Here is an 18,364-nt window from a genome sequence, read left to right on the forward strand (position 1 = left end):
GACTCAGGAGCATCTGGCTGAAAAAAAGCGGTGACCTGGGGAGTATGAAGCAGAATTGCATTGGTCTTGCAGCAGACCTTTTCAGTGTTAGTGGCCACTAGCCACTCCCCGCCAGCAGGGAGTTCAATGGTGTAAGGGCTCACTGCCAGCGGAGGGTCGAAGTGGGGTTTCTAGTGGGACGTGCCTGTGGTCTCAGATGCTTCTGTCCAGTCGGGGTGCTGGGATTTCTGCCAGACCATGTTCTTTACTGCTGGCAGAAGTCACTAAAAAAAAAACGACAAAAGACTGCATCTCTAATGTGTGTATGATCAACTGATCGCCCCCTCCACTAATTGCCTGTGAATGCTAAATAAAAAAGCAGTATTCAGTGTATGGATGACAGTGCTTAGTTTCCAAAGGCAATAATTTGAGGCTTTTCTTTTGCTAAATAGCACCCATGCCAGTGTTTAGTGTTGCTCAGTGGAATTATCATCAGATTTAATCTTAATCAAAGGTCTCTTATAAAACGGACCTGAACAGTTTTTGGATAGTTTCCACTCTCCTGTATTTTGGAAAAGCTCTATAGACAATAGAGACACTTGAGCTTTTTTTTTTTTCCCCAGGCTTTGGAAACGATCACTGTGTTGCTTTGCACTCTTAATTCTGCTGTGAGGAAGATGAAGTTACTGTCAGCATTAGAAATAGAAATGTAGAAGTACAAGCTTAAATTCTGCAGTAGTCAGCAGTAGGGGCTTGACCTGCTTGCCTCTGCTTGTCCTTGGTTAGTATTTTGGTTTTAAGCCTGTATCACATTTAATTAACTTTGGCACATAACTGACAGTACTGTAACAGATACCACGTGTTATAACAATTTTACTAGCTACACTATAGCTGAATATAGCTGTACTGTAACTAACCTTGGAATTACTGGATCAATCACTGGTAACCCACCCCAGGTTAGATGTTGCTAGCAGTGTTTCCAGTTCCTTTTTTTCGGTTCTTCTTACTCAGAGGATAGCACCAAAGGAAGCTAAGCAAAGCATTACTAAGCAATCAAAGGAAATCAGTCCTCTCCTTTACGCTCTGTTCTCTGTTATGCGGTAAGGATGCCAGTTATTTAATGTTAAATGAAATGAATTAGCAGATTGAACTTAAAAATGAACTTGCCCAGTAAAATGATGCCTCATCACGGATAAAAAAACCCCTATAGTACAGTTGAAGTTAATCGTTATTTTTGAAAATCTTCTTTATCTAGAATCCTACTCAAGTGGGAACTGCTCTTCAGGTTTTCCATAACCTTGGGACTTTGAAGGATACCATTGCTAATGTGGTGGACGGATACTGCACAGTCCTGGAAGAGAACATAAAAAATGCTTTGGATATCAAAGTATTGACCCAACCATCTCAAACTGTTACAAGAGGTATGATACTTGTTTTACAGAGAATGATAACTGATTTTTTTTGACGGAAGTACAGTATGTTGTCAAATGGAAGAAACTCGCACATCCAAGGCTGTTGTAGGGATATTTCCCTACTTGCTTTAACCAGTGGAGTACGGGAGTAGGCATATCTCATAAATCATCTAATAGAAAGCCAAAACTGGTCTGTCTGTTGTTATTGGGCTCAGAAGTTTTCCTTTATTCCCACCTCCCCCCCACCTTTTTCCCAACTTGCCCAGAAAATTGTACTCATGAGTTTAAACTTTGCAGCATTTTCTTAGCAGTTTGTTGTGGAAAGATGAATCCAAATTCTGCTTTCTTTGTGTTGGTGGGAGGATCACGGGTAGAAATTATTTACAAGCAATGGATTACTGTCTCTGCCAATTTCACTTTGCTATTACATCCTGCAGCAGCGCTCATTGGCATTGCCTTGGTGATTCTGTGGAGATCTGAATTGGTAAAGCAGGTAACAGTGACAAACACTGAAGTATCCCCAGTGAACTTCAGAGTTTAGTTGACTTCTCAGTTGAGACAACTGAGACTATTCAGAAAACTCTGTTTTGAAACTATTTTAGGCTGCTTTGATTTTTTAAAAAAAATCTTACATCAGATTGCAGAGGGGTCTATATTTGTAACATTTTAATTTTCCCGTGTGAAAGCTGAAATGTGCTGCTATGTGTTTTTAAAAACCATTTAGGTGGCCCTGGTAGAGCTGCTATGCCAACACCTGGGAACACAGCAGCTTTTCGAGCGGCCCTCTGGACAAACATGGAGAAACTCATGGATCAGATCTGTGCTGCTTGCGGACAGGTACTCGGCAGCTAATTCCTGTTTGTCTAGTCATGCATTTTTGCATATAATATATTAGATGTTGCTTTTCCTCTCAATGAATCCTTTCTTACAGGTGCAGCATTTGCAAAAAGTATTGACAAAGAAAAGAGATCCTGTCTCACATGTCTGCTTCATAGAGGAAATAGTTAAGGTAAAGTTTTAATTTAGTTGAATATGTTTTAGTAATTCTGTTAAGAAAAATGCGATGAGGGAATGCTTTTGTTTACAATTTTACAGTTCTATAAAAATTTTGTAATTAAATTAATGGGAAAGAGTTGAAAGTCAAACCAACATTGGAAACTATATTTATGGTCTGTGGGTTATATCTGTAGGGTATAAACATGTTCCTTTTATAACAGTTTCTTTTTTCTTTAAAGGGAGCTGATAAGGCACCACTGTCAGTTTTTATTACTGATCATTAATGTCATTCCATAAAATACCATGTGATTTGAGTAATTAATTAAGTCTGTTAGTTTGCATAGGAGAATGTGTCTTCATCTAATGCTTTCAGCCATCTGTTTCTCCACTTCTTGACATTTTCTTCCTTGAAAAATAATCATGGCTGTTCTTTTGAATACCTATTCTTTTCCATTCAATTGCATTGTTTTCTATTCAGATTTGGAATAATTTGATTAATGGTCTCCTTCAGTGTTCGGAACAGAATTATTGAACCTATCTCGTCTACCTTAGTAGATGAGAAGAAACAAAAACAAAAGACTTGTTTATGCAGACATCTCCTTTTCCAAGTATATGGCTGGATTTTTAATTTACATGAATTTAATTTTTGAAATATGTTGGGGAAACTCTTCATATGCAAATTTGGTCTTCTCAACAGTGAAAGCAAATAATGAAGGTTAAATACAGCATTTAAGTTTATCTGTCTGTTAAGCCCATCTCCAAAAGATGTTGCACACAACTTCACTTTTCTATGAGGCACTTCAAGCTTCTCTTTCTCTGTTGTAAAAAAAAAAAACCAACAACAAAACAACAAAAAAACCCCAAACATGAAACACCGCAAAAAGTTTATAAACTTTTAGCATATTTTCTTCATTAAAAAGTTTGATCTGACAAAAAATATCTGAGTGGAGCCCTTCAGTAGATCATCATGTTTAAGGAGAAACATAGAAACCTAGAGGCAGAAGGAGGAACTCTGGAAGGCTCAGGAAGACTTTGAATGGAAAGGGATTTTAGATCAATGAGCTTTCAGTGTTCATGAATGACTTCTACCCTGAGCCTGTGCTTCTCACTTTCAGTCTTCCCTTTTGTAGAACAGCACTTGAAAAGGGGATAGGAGTTTTCCCAGTTGTTGAGGGTAATAGAGGAAAGGCAACGGAAATCTTTTATAATCCTGGAGAATAAATGAAACTCAATAAAAGCTAGATGCATAGTAAGGAAAAACTCACTGGAAAATAAAACAAAAGGCTTTGGGGTTGTAATATGCTAAGCATGTTCCCTGATCTCTCTAATTACCCTTCCTTCCCTTTGACTTCATACTGCAGTATTGCTTCTAAGTGACAAAACTATATTTCCCAAATAAAATCTATCTATTTGTTTCTCCACAGCTACCAGTCTTCCAATTAGTTTGCTTTTCAACTGGTGTTTTGGCGTTGTATAACACCAAGCTGGACAGTTGTCATTCGCGGTGGGGGAGCTAAGGAGTAGTGGTACATCCTTGTCTGATGCTACCAGAACTCTCTCAGCATGACATGGTACCACTGGCAGCACTGTTACTTTACTTTCTTCTTACCTGAGATGGTTCAGTGTGGCACAGGTGTTCTTCTTGGCCCTTCTCACAGTTATACCATTTGTTCTAGCGTCCTTTGAAAAAGATGTGGCTCCAGCCTGCAGATGGGTGAAGTCATACCAAACAGTAAAGCTGTTGTTTAGGCAAAACCAGACAAGTAGTACATGCTGCTGAAATTCAAAGAGTGTATGTACAGATGGCTGTATGGGAGAGTATGAATTGTTGTGTACATTGAAAATAGATATAAGGAAGAAGTTGGTATTTTGCCATTTACTAATGAAGATTCCATCTTGTATTAATCTAAACTGAAACAATATGTTTCCCTCAGCAAGTGTTCTGGAGAGGAAGAAAAGTTGGATTTTCTTTATTGTATTCAATTTCATTAATAAATGGAGCAAATGAACAAACAAACTAAAGGTACTAACGTTATACCCATTCGCTAGGGCAGCATGCCCACGCCAGAAGATAGGAAAAACGAATCATACACTCTACAGTCTGTGCACTAATTACTGTTACTGATGTCAACATTATTATTACAGTCATCTTCTGCAGCAGCTGCAGTACCACTTTGCCTGTCCATCTGCTTCCTTGTTTTGATTACTGCAGTGCAAGTATCATCCTAGGAAGCATAAGAGAGGAGGAGACCCAGGCTTTTTAAAGCACAAGTCCTTTAATAGCAAGGAAGCTACTAGCCTTTTCTTTTTTTTTTTGTTTATCATTCTCTTTTTTCCATTGGGGATTTTTGTGTCTTTCTCTTCACAGATAGCACAGCCTGCATTTTTTCTCATTTTATATTAGGATCTCAAACATGTGCTTTCCGGCCTTCTAATTACCTGTTACCATAATAATATTTAGTAGTGTTGTGTCATGTTGTATCCAAAAATGTAGTTTTAAAAACAGTAACTAATTAATTAAAGGATTCACAAAAACACTCTTTAAAAATAAAAAAAAGGGAAACAAACCAAAAATCTGGCAGATGGAGAAACTGAGGCACAGAACTAGTAAAATCTATAAATACTGGAGTTTAGCAGTAGGGCAATGACAACACCTGCATCTTTTCTACACTATGGTTTCTGTTACAGAATTCACTTCCGAATTTTTCCACCAATTTGCAGTCCTAGATTTTGATATTTTTCCTTTGCCACCATTTATTCAGAATAAATGAATGCAATTTTGAAAAGAAATCATGCACTCAATACATTGTAAAAACTGTTACATTTCCTACTAGTAATGAACTATAGATTCATTATTAATCTGTAAATATTAAAATTACAGATTTAATTTCCAAAAAAGATCTACAAAATATTTAAAGGAGAAATACATTTCTTATAAAACTGAATGGACATTTTTGAGGTTTTCTCTAAGAAAAAAGGCCTTTAATGACTAGATTGATGACAACTTCCTCCTCCAAATGGTAGAGGAACCAACAAGAAACAGTGCTATGCTGGACCTTGTTCTCACCAACGGGGAAGGGCTGGTGACCAACGTGAGGCTCAGGGATAACCTTGGCTGCAGTGACCATGAAGCGATAGAATTTAAGATCCTCAGGGCAACTAGGAGGATATATTCCAAGCTTATGACCCTGGACTTTAGGCATGCAGACTTTGGTCGCTTCAGGGATCTGCTGGCCAAAGTGCCGCGGGACAAAGCTCTAGAGGGAAGGGGGACCCAGGACAGCTGGTCAGTATTCAAGGGTCACCTTCTCCGTGTCCAGGAGCAAATTATACTGACAAAGAGGAAGGCAGGAAAGAATGCTAGGGGACCTGCCTGGATGAACAGGGAGCTCCTGGACACACTGTCAACAAAAAGAAATTTTATAAGGAGGGGAAGAAAAGACAGCTGGAATAGGGGGCATATAAGGAAGCTGTCTGAACTGCAGGAGACCTGGTGAGAAAAGCTAAAGCTCAGTTAGAATTAAATCTAGCCAAGGAGATCAAGGGAAACAGCAAAAATTTCTATAGGTACATTAATGGTAAGAAGACGACGAGGGAGGGTGTGGGCCCCCTCAGAAGGGAAATGGGGAAGCTGGTGACAAGTGATATGGAGAAAGCCGAGGTTCTCAACGACTTCTTTTCCTTAGTCTTCACTGGCAAGGGCTCCACCCACACTCCCCGAGTCACAGAAGACAATGGCAGGGGTTGGACAGAACTACCCATTGTAAGTGAAGATCAGGTTTGTGACCATCTGATGAACCTGAAAGTGAAAAAGTCCATGGGACCCGATGGGATACATCCACGGGTACTGAAGGAACTGGCGGATGAGGTTGCTAAACCGCTCTCTATTATATTCCAAAAGTCATGGCAGTCTGGTGAAGTCCCCACTGACTGGAAAAGGGGAAACATAATCCCCATTTTCAAAAAGGGAAAGAAGGAGGAACCAGGGAACTATAGGCCAGTCAGTCTCACCTCCGTGCCTGGTAAGATTATGGAGCAGATCCTCCTGGAGGCACTGCTGAGGCAGAAGAATAATGAAGAGGTGATTGGGTATAATCAACACTGCTTCACCAAGGGCAAATCGTGCCTGACAAACCTGGTGGCCTTCTATGAGAAGGTCACAACATCAATAGACAAGGGGAGAGCAACTGTCGTTATTTACCTGGACCTGAGCAAAGCCTTTGACACTGTCCCGCATGACATCCTGGTCTCCAAGATGATAAAATATGGGATTGATGGATTGACAATTCAGTGGATAAAGAACTGGCTTGACGGACACACCCAAAGAGTGGCTGTCAATGGGTCCATGTCCAAGTGGAGGCCAGTGACAAGTGGAGTCCCTCAAGGATCAGTACTGGGACCGGTCTTGTTTAATATCTTCATCAGCGACATGCACAGTGGCATAGAGCACACGCTCAGCAAGTTTGCTGACAACACCAAGCTGTGTGGGGAGGCTGACACGCTGGAGGGAAGGGGCTGCCATCCAGAGGGACCTTGACAGGCTGGAGAGGTGGGCCCATGCCAACCTCATGAAGTTCAACAAGACCAAGTGCAAGGTCCTCCGTCTGGGTCAGGGCAATCCCAAGCACGGATATAGGCTGGGCAGTGACCGCCTTGAGAGCAGCCCTGAAGAAAAGGACCTGGGGGTGCTGGTGGACGAGAGGCTCAACATGAGCCATCAGTGCACACTTGCAGCCCAGAAAGCCAATCGTATCCTGGGCTGCATCAGGAGAAGCGTGGCGAGTAGGTCGAGGGAGGTGATTCTCCTCCTCTACTCCACTCTTGTGAGACTCCACCTGGAGTACTGCGTCCAATTCTGGAGCCCCTACTACAAGAGAGATATGGACGTGCTGGAACGTGTCCAGAGAAGGGCCACGAGGATGATCAGAGGGCTGGAGCACCTCTCCTATGAGGACAGACTGAGAGAGTTGTGGTTGTTCAGTCTGGAGAAAAGAAGGCTCCGAGGAGACCTTATAGTGGCCTACCAGTATCTTAAGGGGGCCTACAAGAAAGCTGGTGAGGGACTTTTTAGGATGTCGGGTAATGGTAGGACTAGAGGGAATGGATTAAAACTAGAGATGGGTCGATTCAGACTGGACGTTAGGAAGAAGTTCTTCACCATGAGCGTGGTGAGACACTGGAACAGGTTGCCCAGAGAGGTGGTGGAAGCCCCATCCCTGGAAGTTTTTAAGGCCAGGCTGGATGGGGCTCTGAGCAACCTGATCTAGTGGGAGATGTCCCTGCCAATGTTAGGGGGGTTGGAACTAGATGATCTTTAAGGTCCCTTCCAACCCTGACAATTCTGTGATTCTATGAGTTTAGTTGGCCAAAACAATTCAGAATTCAGATTTCTAGTTTTGGGGAAAACAAAGAAATTCAATTTTATACATTTTTTAAAAGGTAGGGTTATTGTTTTCATAATGTTGAGGGAAAAAATTGAAATTAAAAATAAGATTTGAATAATGTAAAATTGATATTTTTGTTCACCTAATGACTGGTTATTTATATCACTTCTTTCAATTGCTTAATTCACCTTCAGAGAGCTAATAGGTTACTCCAGTTTATTCTGCTTTATTGCTTCTCTCTTTCAACGTGTAGTGACTAATCCTGCCTCCGCTGGTGTAATACCTAAACTACAATTGACTTCGGTGTAAGTCGCAGCAGAACATGTCTTTCTGTGACAGCCAGCTTCCTAATTAGAGATAAGAGTACCTCTAAGCCCCTTGTAAAAGAGTTGAAAATGATCTCTGATCCTCATCTATTTTGGGTCCTTCACTCCTACATAGGCATCATCAAACAGTTCTGCCAAGTGAGAAGCAGCCTGAAAAGCAGCAAATCATTTTGTAGGGGGTTCTGGGGTGGTCAATGGACAGGGTGAGCTGGGGTCTCCCCGCTGGGCAGGAGGGTGCTCCCTGTGAGAGGGCAGATCTGCCCTTGATCGCCTTTGATCTGCTAGTGTCCCGCTTGTTAGCAGCCAAGGCACACTGCAAACGCTGTCATTTACGTAAGCCTCTGGATAAAAAAAGTGAGCTGAGAGTTGTAGGGAGTGTTATTATGTACTTTGTGGAGGGCTCTTATCATTGCCTCTCCTGATGAACGTTTGTTGAGTAAGCAGGCTATTTTCCTGAGTTGTCAACACTGGCAACATGAGGTGTTAACGATACAGAAGGAAATGTCCTCATCATTACATAAGATAAAGAAAATAAATTGAAAATATCAATGTTTATTGCCCAAAGTGTACTTACATTTCACCTTCTCATTTCTCCTCCCCGTCCAAACTTGTTAAAAAATGTTGCTGCTTTGAAATTATTCACGTCTAACCTCACATATTCACATCCAGTTGACCCAATTAAAAAATAATCCCAAGCGGAAAAAATTGAAAAATAATCTAATTACTGCTTTATGTGAGTTCAGAAAATAATCTGTTTTTCACCTGTTATGACAAGTATGTGATTTATTTTCCAGTATTTTTTTGTAGAAGCAGAATTGGATTACTTGCACATCATTTCTACTGTTTATTATTTAAGCAATAACAAGGTACTTTGTGGAGATCTAAGCACAGGTCAATAAGCAGGTTTTTGATCCCCAAAATACTGAAGATGCTCTTTATTTCAAACCTGCAAATTGTCCCGCTGAATTCAGTTGCGAGATTTTTGAGGCCTCTCTTAAAAAACCAAAAAGGTCTTAGCATTTAAAGGCCCTAATTCTAGTTTTGGATGTATCAGTGTGTCCAGAGAGCTATGCTAAAAGTAGTTTAGTTCTAATTCAAACGGGAGGATCAGAGTCTGTGCAGTGGTTTTCTAATGACACTGCATTTTCTCTAGAACTTTAATTCTGTTTCTCTGACAGAAATTTTCAGCCATAAGTAAAAAGCATGGTGTGGAGACTGTGTGGGTTAGTATGTTATAATGAACTTTGTTCTTTTTCACTTCTGGTTTGCTAAGGTTTGTGCAAATTGCAGTTCAGTGATGATGGAAAAAATTATTAAGTCAGTTGGTTTTCAGTCAGCTTGCTATTCGAAAAGAAATGCATTTACCAGAAGTGCCACCTTTTATCATTGTTCTTGTCAATCTTACCCGAAAAACTACAGGCTGGGTGGACGTGGTAACAAACCACCATTTCATCCTTGCATGGGGTATGGAGTAGTCAAGGTGAAAGCGTAGTTCAAATTGCTGCTGTACATACTAAATCAGTTCTCTGGATAGAAGAAAGCTGTCGGGTCCCTTGGGTAGTTACTGGCTTTTGGAAACACTAAGTTCATTTACTTGCAGTTGATGCATATCTTGCAGGAATATGGGAGGATTAATTAATGTTTTAAGTAGTTTTGAAGATACAGGATGCTGTTTAAGACCTAAGTATTTTTGTTCCTTACAGATTATTTTTTCTGAGGAATCACTTAAGAATTCTAATATTCTAACAGGGAAAATGCACAGTCTTAACTTTATTTTCTAGTTAAGAAGGTTATATTTTTGAAAAAAAAAACAGGTTTTGTTTCTTTTGCCAGCTGCATAAAGAGACCTTTTTAAAATGTTGCACTACTGCTGGAAGTCTAGAAACTATTACACCTTGTGTATAAACTGATCAACTCAGTGTAATGAAATTCCATGCCCTGCAGTAAAACAACAAAATCAAGGTCATTTTTAAAATCACGGTGTCATTTATTGACATCTGTTCACCTGCAATGTATAATGTAGTCACCATTAGAAATTTAATTCACGGTTCTTTTTAAAAATTTAATCTCGACTACTTTGAGAAAATAGAAAAGGCTTGTTGAAAACACATTCAGAATTTGTCTGTTTCTTTACTGATTAATTGCACCACTGAGGATGATGGCTTTTTGTTCACAGTCTAACATTTGGCAATTATGTTGCTATAGAAATAGTGCAAATAGATTTCCTTATTTCTGTTCCATAAGATCTTGCCCTACAAAATTGTTAAATCATTTGCATTGTTGCTTTATTGGTGGAAAAAATATTTAGGCTCTCCTTTAAATGTCTGCTGTTTTTAGAGCAACATTCTCAAGTCCCGTATTTCTTTATGGTGGAGCCTTTGATTACAGATAGAAAACACTGTATGTATTAGTATGCAAAGCCTGATTTCAGGAGCCTGCAGCAACTAGCTGCATGGTAATATTCACTATATTGCTTTACATTTCAAAGAGGCTTCACAATAAAGATGTTTTTCACATTCTACTCAAAGTATCAAAATTTCTACAGGGAAAAATAAGTTGGAAGTGATTGTCATGAAGTGGGAGCCAGTTTAGAATCAGTGGGTCAGATTTATTATTTGAATGTTAGAATAGCTATTTTCGACACACACAAATATGATAATTCACAGATGGGAAATTATACTCATTAAGTTCTAAATTTACAGTGTGGAGGAAATAGAGACATTTGTAAAAATAAATATATGTCTTTTCAGCATCTTCTTGCTTTCTTTTCTAATACTGAACAATGGGGGTACTTTCATTCTCATTCCTTGAATTTAGATTTAATGTCAGATACTAAATACTTATATTAAGAACAGAGCTCAAGAGATTTCATTTCACTAATAGCAAAGTCAATTAGTAGTTTGTTATGTTTTTTAAAAATGAGGTAAGTTGTTCTGTTTTTATGTTTGAGGATACTTGACAGTTTTCCAGGCTGCAGCATTAATATTATTGTAGAGTAACAGTGAATACAGATCTTCAAATATCTTTGCTCTTGTGGTACTGGTACTCAGCTCACTATTGTTCAGTGGTTTATTACTTACTAGTAGCTATTAGTGAAAATGGGTTATACTTTTTGAACTGTGAAATCAAGTCACTTTCATGTGAGTAAGTGGGAAGGGTTTTAGCACATGGATTCTGTCACCCTGTTGTTTTTTTCTGTCAAAGATAATCTTGTAATCCTGTAAACAGGCAACATTAATCTAAATTTCGCATTTATACAGCTGAGTAATAATGTTGCTTCACACTGTTAACAAGTCTGCATGCACGCTGTAATACAATGCACTAAAGATATAAAGACTACTGAAAAAAAGAATTTTTAGTATGCAAGTATAAGGTTTTTTTCCCCTGTTCATTCCATACCAATAAAAGAATACTGATCTGAGTCCTTTCCTTACCACTAGTCAGTGCATAGAAGATGGTCGAATCTGCAGTCTCTGTCGGTTGCACTGTGTGCTATAACAGCCTTCTTTCTGAAGTTCTGAAACTCAGCTTTTTGTGAAAATACAGTTGTTCATTAATGACCCAGCTGAATGACCAGGCCCAGAGGGTGGTGGTCAGTGGCGCAAAATCTCACTGGGGTTCAGTAACCAGTGGTGTACCCCAGGGGTCTATATGGGGTCCAATCCGGTTCAACGCCTTCATTAAGGACCTGGATGATGGGGCAGAGGGTACCCTCAGCGAGTTTTCTGTTGACACAAAACTGAGAGGAGTGCCTGACGCTCCAGAGTGTCATGCTGCCATCCGGAGGGACCTCAACAGGCTGGAGAAATGGGCTGACAGGAACCTCGTGATGTTCAACAAGGAGAAGTGCAAGGTCCTGCATGTGGGGAGGAACAACCCCAGGCAGCAGTACATGCTGGTGGCCATGCAGCTGGAAATCAGCTTGGCAGAAAAGGACCTGGGGGTCCTGTTGGCCACCAAGTTGAACATAAGCCAGCAAAGAACGCAAATAGTGTCCTGGGATGCATTAGGCAAAGTATTGTCAGCAGGTTGAGGTGATCCTTCCCTTACCTCACCAGCAGTGAGGCATGCAGTAATGTGTTGAGTTCTGGGCTTCCCAGTAAAAGAGAGATGCAGACACACTGGAGAGAGTCCAATGAAAGGAGGGCACAAACTGAAACACAGGAGGTTCTCTCTGAACATCAGGAAACACTATTTCACTGTGAGGGGGACTGAGCGCTGGCATAGGTTGCCGAGGGAGGTTGTGGAGTCTCCATCCTTTGAGGTATACAAAAGCCACTGACAGAGTCCTGGGCAACCTGGTCTAAGTGGCCTTGCTTCAGCAGGGAGCTGGATCAGATGACCTCAGAGGTCCCTTCCAACCTCAATCATCCTGTGATTCTGTTGACTTGCAGCTTAAAATCTCTGCCTAAAAGGCTGGTTTGCTGGTTTGAATTTGGCATCTACTAAATGTAGAACTTTTCTGTCCCAGACTAGCAAAAGTGTTAAATTTTTGCCATTAGAATATTAAGTTTTCAATCTACTATGCTTGTGTTATTGGTGAAAGACTCAATTCTATTAGTTTGCAACAGAGAGCAGGATGAACTAGCACTGTCCAGATGTCTTCTGGCACTGTCATTATGCAGTATTATCATGCATTCTTAATGGTTTTATCTAAAAAGTCCTCTGTTGTGGGGAATTTGCACAATATCACTGTCTGTGCAGAGTATTGACAATAGTAACTTAATAGTTGAAACTAAATAGTCATACAAGGTGAACAAACATTTTTTGCTGATTGTTGATTATGGCCCTGATTCAGCAAAGCACTTAAGCACATTCTTAATTTCATATAAACAAGGTATACCGTGGAAGTCAAACAGACTGCCTGCATCTGTTATTCTAATAAGGGTAAACTTTGTTGAATTATGGCTTACACTAGTGCTCTTTGTCCACTTCATGTACACAATAAAGTGAGCCCTACTGTTGAAAAAATTCATTGCCATTTGTGGTCTAGCCTGCTGGACATATTTTGTCTTATTTATGTGTAAAATTTCCATGAGCAAGTAATTCCTATGTGAATAGTATGTGTGACTGAGTACAGAATTTTTGAACAGTATGAAAAAGGGTAAAATTGTTGCGAATGGGCCAGACTGGAATCTGATTGTTGTGTTTTTCTATTTTACTCTATACAGATGCAAGTGGATTCTCTAGGAATAACATTTTCAGAAGTAGCTAAGTGCTTGTGGTCCGTGTGTGTTTTGAAAGCATCTTTCTGTTCCCCCGGTTCTGGCCAGCTGGCCAGCAGGTCAGAAAAGCAGAGGGTTTGCCCTGGTTTATGCTACTGGGCAGTTGCTCAGTTTTGTTTCTGACAGCAAAGAATGGACAAGAGGAAGACAGACGAAAGCGGTCTTGCACTGCCCGAGGGGTTGCAGAGGTGCTACTAAATGGTCTGAGTGCCTGCTCAGCTGTAGCAGTTCTGGGGAATAAGGTGGTCACTGGGTGCAGGAACAGCAGCGACAATATCTTTAGTTCCCAGTTTGGGTTGGTAGATTATTAAGTTTATGTAAGTGTAGTGTAGGTATAGAAGCATTTTCACAGCAGATTTTAATGAAAAAATGGTCAGTTCTGTGGCCGATCTTAACCTCCCAACCATTTTGTAGTGGTGCAAAGTATGATTTATGTGCAGATTTTCTCTGCTGTGAGATCAAAATAAAGCTGCAAACAGATAGTACCGTCACTTCAAAAACGCTGAGTTAAATGGATCTGCTTTGGGGGGAAAATCCCATTTTGCCTTTATAGTCCTACAGTTGCTTGCAATTAATATTCATAGATTTAATTCAGTTATATTCTATAACGAGGAAAATATGTGTATGTCAACCTGAATCTTGCCTGTCCTGAGTTTTAGATACCATCAATTACAGTTAAGGTTCTTTTGTTGAAGAACGAACGTATTGCAGGAAAAGAGGAAATCGCACTCTGTTGTATGCTAAAGTGCTATGATTTCCTTCTGAGAGACTGTAAATGATGTATGGATGTTTTATGTGGGATTTCTATATTTGCAATATGCACCTGAAACAGTTTTGCTCCAGATAACAGTAATGCAACCAGATCTCTTAACTTCCAAAGGTTTATGTGTTCTCTGTGTTATTAAACACGTACGCTGATGGGGGGGAAATATGACAGAATGGTGACCTTTTTCCAGTGTTGTTGGTTGTGGAATAGGAAGCTGTTGGAAAATGATTGCCACAGAGCTGAAAAGATAATCGGATGCAGTTCATTACTCATCTTGTCAGCTGCTCCTGCTACAAGGGATTGTATCACAAGATGTTAATCTGCTTGTGACTAGATTTCAAAGCAAGCATTTTTATTTTGGAGAGGGTGTAAGTAATTTAACATCTTTCAAATTTATTTCATTTTCAGAAGCAAGAGAAATGGAAAACTCCCAATTTAAAGTCTCAGAATATTAATTGATAAAAATATTAGTACATCCTTGTGGGTTCAGTTACAAAAATACGATGATATGCTGCAAAAAGCTGTTTAATTGCAAAGTTGTTCTTTTTAAGCTAATGGTGGGGTTTTGTATTCTTTGAATAGTAGAAGTTAGTCTGCTAGCACACTTCAGTGTTTACCGCAAGACAAGAATAGGCATAAGACAGATTTGCACCAAAAAGAATCCCTTCTACACATTGAATCACTAACGTGGATGTATCCAGTGCTCCCATACATTGCCAGTGAGGATATTTGGTGGAAGTGTAGGGGACCAAATTCATTACTTACACGCTACAGATGGGAAGGTGACAGCAATGCAATTTTAGCTAGATGACATTTTCTGAAAGTGAAAGACCCAAAAGAGCAGTTACTTTCTGATACAGTGGGTTGTTGCTCACAATGCTATATGAAGTGTAGGGGAAGGCTTATAAACTTGCTCAGTAAGGTGAGCCCGTAGATTTGCTGTGTACATTTCAGGCAAGCAGTACTGCTGTTTCCTCTTCCACCTTCATCCTCTCTATCTTCTGAAGTCCTTGAAAAAGTTGTCCAGTACAAGGAGAGGGACATTCCTTTAATTTCCTGCTAAGCTGGAAAAAAACACTCCTTTTGCTACCCTTTCTTATGTCATTTTCTAGTATTGATTATTGTCAAATGGAATTGCACGTTGTATTTTAAATAGTTAAATTATAATTTCAATTGGGCTCTACAGGTGTAGTCTATTAGAATACGTTACTTAAAAAATAAGCAGTGAGATACTTAAAAGTACTTAAGAAAATAATATATTGAGTTAATGTGTAAGCAAAAGAAATTACAGGTTTAAACAAAATAAATAAATGATTTCTGGATGCTCATGGTTGCATATGTCACTTCTTACTCCAGCAGAAGTATCTAATGCTAATGCCGTGCTGTATTCCAATTTTGGTAGCTACAGTCCACCCACTTAAATACCCCCTGGTGTATGCGTAGGCAACAGTATTCTCTAGTTCCTGCCACAGACTCTTACATGGTCTTTTGTGAGCTATTAATCAGCAGCTATTTTTCACCTCCAGAGTGACTGCATCTCAGTGCTGGACAAAGTGAAATACCTTGTCTTGAATTACAGAAGCAACCAAGAATGACTCCACAGATAGTGGTTTTAGTTGGTCCAAAACTGGGCCATTAATCATTTTTTCCCCTAAACATTTTTTGACTGAGTAGTCGATCAGTATGAAATGTTATTTGAATTTTCCATGTAGCTTTTCCCCTCGGTTTCTCCTCATACGTAATACAGTTGGTTAGCTGAGACCTTCTTCACTATAAAATTCTGATACAGTTAATGACCACCATTTCCCCAAGTCAGAAGACTGAAGCTAATGGGCAGAGGCTTAATTGGTACAGCTGTGGCTACTATGCAAATATTTATATGAGTACATATGTATATATATCTGACTTTATATTATATATGTGTACATAGAGGTACACACAAAAGTTACGTATTTCCACAAAAACATTAAATGTCATCACACATATGTTACTTTTATTTGTCCCCATGTTGAATCTGACAGTTAAGATAGAAATGTTGATGTGGAGGGACTACAGGCAAGTTTGTTTTCAAGACCCTTTAATCATTGAATTTTCTGCTGAGACTATGGCAGAGGTGTAGATGATGATAACAGTAATGAAACAAAAAGTTGTTTTGAAAGTGCTCTGTAAGTATTTTTCCACCTCCATTAGATTATTTAGAAATTGAATTGAGTTACCATGCTGAATAGGCAAATGTTGTTCCAGGTTGGGATAGAGAATATGAAAGCTAATTAATTTACTCTATAGTTGATGTGAAAGGCCATTCGTTTTATAGTAATTTTCATGTTTTAAATGTGAAACTGTGAAATGAGGAACTGAGTAATTTCACATTGATGCTATAGTAATAAATTTACAAAAAGCACAGATGTATTTTATGCAGTGCACCTTCTGAATCATTGTCTAATATTATAATTTTACTTTGCCCATTTATGAAAATCAAGTACAATTTTACAGAAAATACAATCATAGCTATTGGTTACTTCGGTTTCTAAATCCATCAGTGGCCTCAAGCAGTCAAAAATGAGATTCCATCATCCCAGTTTTAGTTTTCTATGTTAATTCTCATACATTTTACGAGTCCAACAGCATAAAAGATTCTCTCAGTTCTTAACACATGACCCAGAGATTTTATCTTTCTTTGAATATATTTAGAGATAAAGGGTAGGGTTGGATGAATTCCTCATCTAATCTCAGAATATGTGAAAGCATCCTATCTGGTAATCGTTTTTTATTATTATTTTATTTTATTGTTAGATGTCTCAGTGTACCTTTGACTGATTTTCAGGTTTTATATCAGTTCTTTAAGGTGAAAGTTTTGGAACTGAGACTTGAGCTTGAACTTGCAGTCTTTCAATGGCCAGATCTTCAAGTGGGATGCAGTGGTACCCTGTTAATGGATGACATTCTAGACAACTTCATTGCTTTGCCTGTTAATGCCAATGCAAGTGAATAAAGTGCACTCTTTCTTCCTTTATCATCTTAAGTAGCAATTCAGTTTGGAGTAGCTGCATTTTTTTGATATTTGATAGCTAGTCTCCTCCTTTTTGTGGTGCTCATCAGTGCAGAAGTTGAACCGACACTTTAAAAGAGCTTGTGTTATTAACAAGAACTACGGTTCTTTGGGGTTGTTTGTTTGTTTTTGTTTTTGTTTCCATTTTTCTCGTAGTGAAGTCACTGGCAGTGCCAAAAGGAAAGCAGAGAAGACGCATCCCTCTGACAGCGATTTCAGTGTTGAGCCCTTTGCTTAAACCCGTCTTTAGCTGGGAATGTTGTGCTTTGATTTAAAACCTTGGATGTTTCAGAGTCAGGACAGAAACAGCCAAGTGCCAGCATAAGAATTGCTGACATTTGTCATCCCCGCTGGCTGTTTCACTTTTACATTATGAGCACTTTTTCCTGATTATCCTTAGTATAGCGATGTGGTCAAACTGGTTAGTTTATACAGTAGGGTTGATACATTACATGTATACCATTTGATGAAGAAATTCATTCTGTCCAGAGTGAGCTTCCCCTTCCCATGAAAACACTGGACATCCTTCCAACTCTCTAAATGGTGGGCAGGGCAGGATAACCATTGTCATCTCTTGTAATTTTTTCTGCCTCAAACACACAGACAGGAAGAAAGCAAAAGAGAGAAAACAAAATCATGCTTTAATGCTTGAGCGTTAAGTGCAAGGTCTTGGAGGCAGTAAGGAAACAGGCTGTTATTTCTTGTACGTTCATTTTGCAAGAATGTGCTACCTTGTTCCCACTTGTGACAGCAAGCCCTCTTGACACAAGGTGGTGAAGAGTCAACAGTGAGGCTCACTGTATTTTCGTGTGTTTTATGATTTTAGAAACAGGAAGCTGTTCTCTGTGAGGCAGAGCAGCGTGCAGTGCTTTTGCTCCCCGGTCGGTGTTTGCAGGCATGTTGTAATGGCAGTAACAGTAATTGCTGTGATGTGGCCATCACGAGAACCCCCACGGAACGAGAAGGTCACTGCAATGAGATATTCTAACACAGCTCCTGAGGAGTACTGCTTCGGTCGACGCTCGTGCCCCTAGAGAGCTGGGACCGTTTCTCTCAGACAGACCTGAAGGAAAATTTTCCGTTTGAGAGAAGACTGTAGCTTTTATTTTTGTTTTCTCCAGTATTTTTCCTAGCTTTAAACTCAAGTAAAACTTTTCAGATTTCTTTTAGTTAATTTTTATTCTCAGTGACGGTAGCATAGCTTTGACTGGGAGCATTTGCATTGTT

General features: G+C 39.5%; 1 protein-coding gene across 1 annotated transcript in view; it reads left to right on the forward strand.

The window, feature by feature from the left end:
* Positions 1-18,364, forward strand: part of COG5 (component of oligomeric golgi complex 5) — a 191,442-nt gene that overhangs the window by 120,673 nt on the left and 52,405 nt on the right. The window contains exons 8-10 of the mRNA XM_063323427.1: positions 1,235-1,400; positions 2,116-2,228; positions 2,323-2,400. Coding sequence (XP_063179497.1) covers positions 1,235-1,400; positions 2,116-2,228; positions 2,323-2,400 — 357 coding nt within the window. The remainder of the gene's footprint in view (positions 1-1,234; positions 1,401-2,115; positions 2,229-2,322; positions 2,401-18,364) is intronic.

Source organism: Chroicocephalus ridibundus, chromosome 1 (assembly GCF_963924245.1).
Source record: "Chroicocephalus ridibundus chromosome 1, bChrRid1.1, whole genome shotgun sequence".
Lineage (NCBI taxonomy): Eukaryota > Metazoa > Chordata > Aves > Charadriiformes > Laridae > Chroicocephalus > Chroicocephalus ridibundus.